The 9,031-nt window shown below is 34.9% G+C and overlaps 1 protein-coding gene across 1 annotated transcript; it reads right to left on the bottom strand.

The window, feature by feature from the left end:
- Window positions 1–312: 312 nt before the first annotated feature.
- On the bottom strand, window positions 313–2,050 carry LOC106298783 (gibberellin receptor GID1B-like). The gene is made up of 2 exons (XM_013734921.1): window positions 1,883–2,050; window positions 313–1,717 (listed from the first exon to the last, which is right to left on the bottom strand). The coding sequence occupies exons 1-2, from the start codon at window positions 1,919–1,921 to the stop codon at window positions 680–682; spliced, it is 1,077 nt and encodes a 358-aa protein (XP_013590375.1). The 5' UTR covers window positions 1,922–2,050; the 3' UTR covers window positions 313–679.
- Window positions 2,051–9,031: the final 6,981 nt, after the last annotated feature.

Below are 9,031 nucleotides of genomic sequence, written 5' to 3'. Positions count from 1 at the left end.
ACACACAACACTTGTCTTTTTCTTCTCTCACATTCATTTCATCTACCTTCTTTCTTTATTACTCAGTCAAACGCCATTGCAGTATGTCTCCCTAGGGTTTTCTCTTAGACCTTTGTTTTTTTTTTTAAATATGTTTCTGTTGCAGTTATAGCAAAGGCGGAGCAAATGCTTGAATGGGTTCGAAATTGGAAAACCTTAAAGGGGTATTTTTTTAAAAAAAGTTTTGTGCATGGTAAGGCAAAAACCTTCAATGCATGTATTAAACAAAACGAGAATAAGGTGAAAAAACTAGAACCACAAAGACATGCTCTTTTTATTAAAAGCATGGAAGACAAAAAGGTTAATATAAACATACAAATCCATGCCAAGGACAAGTTTTACCCAATGTACTCAAGAGCCAACTAAAGACTATCTCCTATACTACCAAGCAAAGTACCATTTTCCGGTTTATCCCTAAACCGATACATGCCGATAACAGAATTGGTTTTTGCTTCCGGCGCAACCAACAAAATCTCACAATAAGCTGGACTTATGATGCTTCAGTAGACTAATGAAGACACAAAAAACGTGACTAAGCAGTGAGCACTACACAATAGCTAAGTACTCAAAATCCAATCCTCTTCTTCTTCTTCTCTTCATGTATAGAACATCAACATAGAGCAGACATATATTCATGTTGCTATGGAGTCAGAAGAATAGGACTTGACTTGCTTAGACTATCATCCTCTATGGAGTGCACAAACTTTTTCAACTCGTCCATAAGACAACGGAAGTGATCATTGTTAGGCAAGAAGTAAAACCCAATGGTAGCCTGCTTCAAATACAAAAGGTTAACATCCTGACCACTCTTCTTAATCCCATCGACATAAGCCAATTGCCAATCCTGAACAAGATCTAAACCAGCCACAACGACAAGACTTTTGGGAAACTTGACTCCTTCAAGGCATTGACCTCGAGGACCAAAGGGATTACAAGCTGGATGATCTCTATCTTCACCCTGAGGTAAAAATGCCCTCCAATACCAATCTCGATCTTGAACAGTAACAAAGTATTTACCGTCAAGTCTCTTCTCAGACTGTGTCCTCTCTACCCCACCAAACATAGGGTGAAGAAGAATGTTCCCCAACACTTTAACTCCTTCGTTGGTCGCCCTGACAGCAACATTATGAGCTATGTTGCCACCAGAGCTGTCACCAGCCAAGTAAACATAAACATTTGAGTCTTTACCACTCCGAAGCCAGATTCTGGATTTGACCCATTTGAGAGCGTTCCATCCGTCGTCGTACGCACAAGGGTAACGATGCTCCGGCGACCTCCGGTAATCAACGGAGACAACAACAACGCCGCATATGGACACTAACCGTCGGCAGAGAGTGTCGTAGATGGCGCTGTTGACGGAGGAGTGAGTGAAGCTACCTCCGTGGAAGAAGACGAGAACGGGGACGATCTCTGTGGTGCTGAGAGGCTCTGTGAGGTCGACGGCGCCGTAGCGGGAGGGGTCGAGGGGAGCTGGGAGGTAGATTCTGGTGAGGAGGTTGGTGGAGGAGACGAGGTGGTCGAAGGAGAAGACGCCGTCGAGGGGGAAAGAGTTGGGGGGAACTTTGCGGTCGAGAAACTCGGCGAGGTGACGGTTGAAGGAGCCGTCGGGACGGCGGAGGAGGGTGTAAGCGAGCTTGAAGTTGGAAATGAGGACCCATGTGTTGAGTGGGACTATTCTCTACAGAACAAGAAGAAGAATTTTAATGTCAGATGGGACGTCTACAGATACGTCCGTACTATAAATCTATGATGATGATGATGATGATCTTCATCGGCTAAGAATTAAAAAAAAAAGATGGAGAAGAAAGCAAAAGTGAATGGTTCGTTTCAGAAAGAAAAGTACCTTGCATTCGTTAAGGTTGACTTCGTTTCCAGCAGCCATCGCAAAAACTAGCTAGCAACAGAGGAAGAGACTATGGAGATAAAAAGAGGAGGCAGAGAGATAACAACAAGTACAGAGCTCTTCTTTCCCACTACCAGGAGAGCAAAGAGATGTGGTCAAAGGTGAGAGATGAAATAAAATAACACATCGGACGGTGACGAATGGACCGGACGACTGAGTTATTCTCTTTCCATCTGTGGGTCCCTCACGACTATCCACTTTTCCCCTCAATTTTTCTATTTTCGTATTTACTTGATTCTTTTTCTTTTCATTGTCGACTGACAGCGATAAGGTAATTTACTACTCGTGGATAAAGTCTAGGAGAGAGAGAAAACACTCTTCCTTCTCTCTAGTTTTATCACCACCGCAAATAGTGTTCTCTGGTCGGCAGAGTGGGCTTCCACAGCCATCGCCGGTCCGATTTTTGTGTTTTTTTTTTTCCGTTTTTTCGCTGTGCATGTCTTTTTTCTAACTCCGGGATGAGGAAGCTCTGTTAGTTTCGTCGTCGCCGGCTTAGATTCCGGGGGGTGGAGGCTTTCAAAACCTTGCGTCGCCGGCTTTTGGATTTTGATCTTTATTCACGGTGGGTTATCTGTTACGGTGTTCTGGTTTGTCGGATTGACTTTCTTGGATGAGATCTCGAATAGATCGATTGATGCTCTCCAAGAATGAAAATAAGGCGTGGAAGGCAAACGAGATGGAGGTTCTGGATTTCTTAATCATGTGTCTGCCGGCTTCGTGGCTCTGGATGAGATATCGATGTTGATCGATGAAAGCTCTCCGAAGAAAAGAGCACGGCCGTGGAAGATGCATGTGAACCAGGGGGATTCAGGTGAAACGCCGCTTGGTTTCGGCGGTGGAAAAGGAGTAGGGTTATGGTGACATGTGTTTGTCTCGCAGTTGAGGCGTAAACACTTGTTTTTGACGTGTCGGGTTGGTTTTGGTGTTGGGCTTACCTTTAATGGGCTTCTGTTTAATATGTTTTTATGTTGTTTTGAGCCCTTTTGGGCTTCGGTTGTAAATATTGTCGGGTTTGGTCCAGTTTGGACCTAGACCCTTATAATAATACTATAGATGGCAAAAAAAAAAGAGGTAATTTACTACTCCCTCTCTTCGTGGATCTGGATATAAGATGTTTAGATAGAAACACGTATATTAAGAAAACTATTTTTTGTCTAGAAAGTGTCATTAAAACTATAAATTAATGGTATTTAACAAATTATAAAATAAACTATTAAAATATAATTGGAATCACAGATTTTAATAAAGTAAAAATTACCTAGAAAAATAAAAACATCTTATATATTGAAACATCAAAATTCTATAAAACATCATACATTTAGGAACGAATGGAGTAATTCTCAATTTTAATCAATAAAATATATCAATTGTAAAAACAAGTAGAAGATTGGCCATGGTGTCATGTGAAGAGAGATAGAGAGAAGATTGGCTTATTGGCACGACACGCTCACTCATAATTGCTCCTTTTGACCCCTATTTTTTCCCTTACTATTCTAATCAAACGGATATCCCTTATGTATTAAAAGAAAAGTATTATAACATTTTAGGTAACTTTGTGTCATCACCACAATGAGTCTTAGAATCCTTAGAGAATTAAGTTGATCTATCTAAATATATATATATATATATATATATATATATATATTTTATTTTTTAACTCTAAATTTTATAATCTTTCATAACGGAACACATCGTGGATTACAAAAACCGGCAGAAAATGGTAATATCTCCGGAAGCAATAGCCCAAAAGAGGGAGACAATAACAATGAGGTAAAATAATATGAGAAAAAACATTAGAGAGCCACAGGTACTAAAGCTGGAACTGATGGACTGATCATAACTCGCAGACACTCCTGAGAAAAATGAGACCGAAGATAACCAAAGAACCAATGACTTAGGCAAACCCAACCCTGAAAGTTACACCACAAAGCCAAAACAGGTGAACCATCGGGACAAGCATGTGCGAGGATAAACTTACATCAACACCAGAGACCGTTGCAAACCGGAGCCAAGGCAGAACCAAGTCAAAACCAAACACCCAGAACTTGAAATGCTAAAGGAAAAAACACCGGTGAAGATTTACAGGTCCTACACGCGGACACTCGTTAGGCAGAATAGCGATCAACAGAGCTAAAACTGGTCACCTCTTCGCAAGAGAAAATCTACAAATCAAACTCACTGCTTCGTCTCGAAACGCTCGCCCAATCCATGGTGGATAAAGGAGAGGTCTAGTAGATTCCTCCACAGAAAATATACTTTACACCGATGAATCCAAAAAACTAGAACAAGGCGAAAAAAGAATTGACCATAGCTGCAAGCAAACGAAGAGAAACAGAAGCACCATAACCCAAATCTAAAGCAACCCTCGACTTGACAACAACGACCTTCACCTAAACCACCATAAACCATAGAAATCTAGATTAAACTAAAGATAAAGAGGAGATCCTCCCTCACATAGCAGAGCACCGCCAACCACGGAGGGAGATTAGACGACCTGGAGTTTTCTTCTTCTTTTCTCTCTTGACGGCTTGACCTAATTTTTTTTGACTCGCATTAGTATCTATCTAAATATATAATAAGCTTTTTATTAAACTAACAATAAATTTATTATTAATGTTTTTCATTTTTTCTTTATACAAAAATTACGGAATTGCCTAATGTGGCTAAAGTATATATGAAAATTAATGATTTTGATAATAAATATTTGATAAAAATTAGTGTATTCTTTATCGTATTTGTTTAATTTCAAATTAATAAAATAAATTAAACAATTACATTAACCATATAATAAAAATTTAGATTTTTTGTATATGTTATATTTTAATTTTTTTCTAAACGACTATAAATTACTAAAACTGTTAAAAGTCTCACATTTAATTTTTTGTGATCTGTGATTTAAATTTTTTGTTATGATAAAATACAAATAATTACAATTGTTTTTGTTATGATAAGTGTAAAAGATATATATATATATTAAATTAAACTATATACCATATAAAATATATAAATATATTAATTTTGAAATTTACTTTGAAGAAATATTTTTGGTAAAAGCTATTGAACAAATATTGACAACTTAATATTTAAATTTTAAACTTAGCCTTAAATTTTTTTAATAATTTATAAATTATTAAAAATATTAATCACACAATGGAAATTTTGTTATCTGTGATTTAATTTTGTTTTTATAAAAATATACAAATTAAAAAAACATATGAGTAGAAAGTTTCATTTAATATATATATATATTAATGTCATTTAAATATAATTATATACCATCTAAAATAGAAAAAAGTGATTGTTTTGATTAATGAAATTTATTTATATGGTCACATCAATTGAATTATACATGTAATAGTTACTGACTTTTTAATTATTTAATATATATTTATTATTTTATAAATATGTAAAAGAACATATAACACATAAAAATAGTATATATAATGTTCGTCATGCGCAAGACGCAGATCTTAACCTAATGTTTAAATACTTTCCGACAGTTCATTTTTAGTTCTGAAAAATATAGTCCTTCGTTATTTTATTTTTTCATTAATAACCCCTCCCTTGCATGAGTTGGCAGAGATATTATGTGTCTATGTATGTTGTAAGATTAATATATAACTACGATAAGACCTGCGCGTTGCGCATAGTGAATTTATTTGTATATATTATCGATAATTTTTTTATATATTTGATCATTTTATTTATACATATACAATGTTTTTCGTTGTTATTATATAATTCCTTTCCGATGAACCAGATCATTTTTATTAAAAATTGTGGAACTAAACTATAATTAATATATTATGGATTGATCAGATTGGACATTAAACAAATTATGACACAAAATTTTTATTTTTTTCACGAAACACATTTTTTTAAAAAATGAACAGTATTGTTTCCAAAGTTGAATTATTTTGACATTTATCTTCCATATGGTTTTGAAAGGTTTCAGATTCAACCATCAAATTGATACAAGTCATTTTAGTGTTTTTAGTCGTATGGTTAAGGAAAACTTACATTTTTTGTAATTTAAAATCGTTTTCAAACATTTATCTTCCATATGGTTTTGAAAGGTTTCAGATTCAACCATCAAATTGATACAAGTCATTTTAGTGTTTTTAGTCGTATGGTTAAGGAAAACTTACATTTTTTGTAATTTAAAATCGTTTTCAAAAATTCAAAATATAACATATAAGAAAAAATCTATTTTTTATTATATGGCTAATGTGATTGTTTAATTTTGTTAATAATAAAAAATTAAACAAAAATGAAGAAGGAAGCAAAAATTGTTATCAAATATTTATTTTTCATAGTCATTAATTGTCATATATATGATCGTATTAGGTAATTTCGTAACTTTTATTTAAGGAAATAATATATGCTTCTTATAGTTTGGGTTATATAATGTACCAACGTTATATTTTTAAACTATGGTTTATATAAGGTGTTCTAAAATTCTTTGAAATAAGATTTAGAAGACATACACAACTGCCACATAGGATGAACTTTTTTAATTTTTACAAAATTCAGGTTATAACTATTTAAAAGATCCTCGATGATGGGGATTTCTGTCATTTTGTGAAATTGTAATTGATCTACAATGATTTTGTATATCTATGCTATAACTTGATTTTAAAAAAAAAAAATCTATGCTATAATTTCAAGAATATCTAAACGGATGTTTTGCTTTCACCTAGTAATCTTTCTATTACATTCCACTATTTCTAATATTTTACTATATTATATCTATCATAACCCAGGTTCGAAATTGCGTTAGGCGTAAGTCGGGCGGTGATGTCGGGTCTAGCGAGTTACTATAAAATCGGAGATTAAGCGGAGATTAATCGTGGAGTAATTATAAGCGTTTTAGTAATATATATACGCTTTGGTAAGTAATAACAAATATTTACCATGGTCTAGCGGAGAGTAAGGCAGTAGGACGTCTGAATAATTCGGGTTTGAATCTCTGTCATCTCAAATTTTAAACATTTTCGCATTTAATTCATTAAAAAGTAAAATTACATTATTACCCTCATCTCTTTAACAAACTTCTCTCTGCAACCCTAGCCGCCGTTCATGAATTCCAAACATGTTTTTTCATTTTTTTTCATTTTTCTTGCAGTTTACAGCACAAAGTTTCAAAATAATATCGATTGAGGTCAAAATTATGTAGATTATCAAACTGGAGCAACACGTGTTTGTAATACGAAGCACCGATTGCATCATTTTTGCGGTCAACTCAAGACAAAATCGACTCACCGCCTAATTACTCCGATCAGCTCCTCCACGCCACGGTGACAACACGCCCAACGCTTACCCGGCCGAGATCTCGGGCGCGTTTTCGAACACGGATCATAACTATACACTCAGTGGAGAAAAGAACTACTGTTTCCTTTTTCGTTTGGTACCATTTAGGTGATGGAAACGACTTTTTCACTAGAAAAAGGACAATTTGTAAGAAAAATTCAAGTTAAGAGAATAAAAGTTCTCATCAAAAGATCACACATCATCTAAGAACTAGAATTTAGGATGTCAAAATTTAGATATATAAAACGTACGGCAATGCAGATTTGAACTACTAAAAAAAATTAGGATCTTTTTAATAAATTGATGGTTGTGACTAGTCCTAGACTCCTAGTTGTGACTTATGATTAGGTGAAGGACAGAGAGAGATTGTTTGGGGTTTTGGTTCTTTTATTATTCAAAAAAAACGTGAATGCAGATTCTTAATAAAACAAAATTAGTTAAGGGAAGATGACAAAAGAAACAAACTAGCGTGCGACCAACGCCATGGCATGTGGCGCCAAAAGAGTTGTGTTGTTCTCGTTTAAGTTATTAATAAGATGAGTTTAAAACCTGGTATGCAGTATTCAGTTCATAACTTGAGCACTGTGCGTTTTATATTTACAGTTAGTTTTTTTTTTTGTTCAAATATTTACAGTTAGTTTATCCCCTATATATTAAAGGAGAAGCACTTAATTTTTTTTTCTTAAAAGTCTAATCTGACGTGACTTCATGAGAGGTTTCTATTTACAAAATAGCACACGTGTCACTCGGAGAATCTATGTTAAAAAAACGCAAGCTTTAAATGCAAACAAAACTTTCCTTAATTTTTGTGGCCCTTCTCAAACATAACATTCACGTTAATCGGGTGTTATTTTCTTAAGTGCTTATGTTGGTTCTCCAATTCTCCAAGTGTACGTGATGTGTTGGTGTTCGATGACTACGTAAGAGGCATAGGGAATTAGCTCTTTGCCAAAGCATTAACAACACGGTCAGCGTTTTGGTGTGCATCAAATTTAAAAAAAAAAGAACTGCTGAATCAAGTAACCTTATAACATGGTTATTGAGATTGAGATATTGCAGAAAGGAACGCGGAAGAGATGGTAAAGGAAGGAGCAATATGGGAACTGGTGAGGATCTCAAGAGAAAGCCCGACAGAGCCTAAGATGGAATATGGGAACTGATGAGGATCGCAAGGCGCAATTTAGAGAAGACATAAGTTCTCTTCACAGGACTCTCACTTCAAAGTTAAAGAAGTTAAAACCCCGCTTCACGGGATATCAACACGAAGACGCCTACGTTCAGTAAGGAAAGTGGGACTCTGTTTCTTCATGCAAAATTCATAATACATTATGCTTCAGTTTCTTTGAATAGTTCGTTTTTTGTGTAATTTGCTTTGAGTGCCGGTGAGTTCAGCTCCCAAGAGTAGCGTTGTATGCATATTTTAAAGGTTTTGATGTTAACATATATTTTTGGTTGGTAAAGATCAATGCGGTTTCGGAAAATATTTTTCGAGCGCATATGCATAAGTGGTGTGGTTGAGATCCTCCTCAAAACACGGCTCTTTAAAAGTTTGGATGCAGATCCATGCAAACATGTTAGAAAATATATACATAAATTTTTTATATAGAATGTCTTAAGATTACAAACCAAGCTAAGAGAAGACCTCGAGGTTAGATACACTTAAGAGCTTGACAATCAAAGTATCCTAAGGTACATGCAATGGACTTCACATGCAGATATGTCTCATACAAAAATGAAAAGCGACATATAAAACTCTATGGCGTAAGACTATATAGATTG

This window comes from Brassica oleracea, chromosome C6 (assembly GCF_000695525.1).
Source record: "Brassica oleracea var. oleracea cultivar TO1000 chromosome C6, BOL, whole genome shotgun sequence".
In the NCBI taxonomy this organism is placed as follows: Eukaryota; Viridiplantae; Streptophyta; class Magnoliopsida; order Brassicales; family Brassicaceae; genus Brassica; species Brassica oleracea.
Note: the sequence above shows the minus strand (reverse complement) of the source record. Positions and strands in the feature narration are given on the sequence as shown.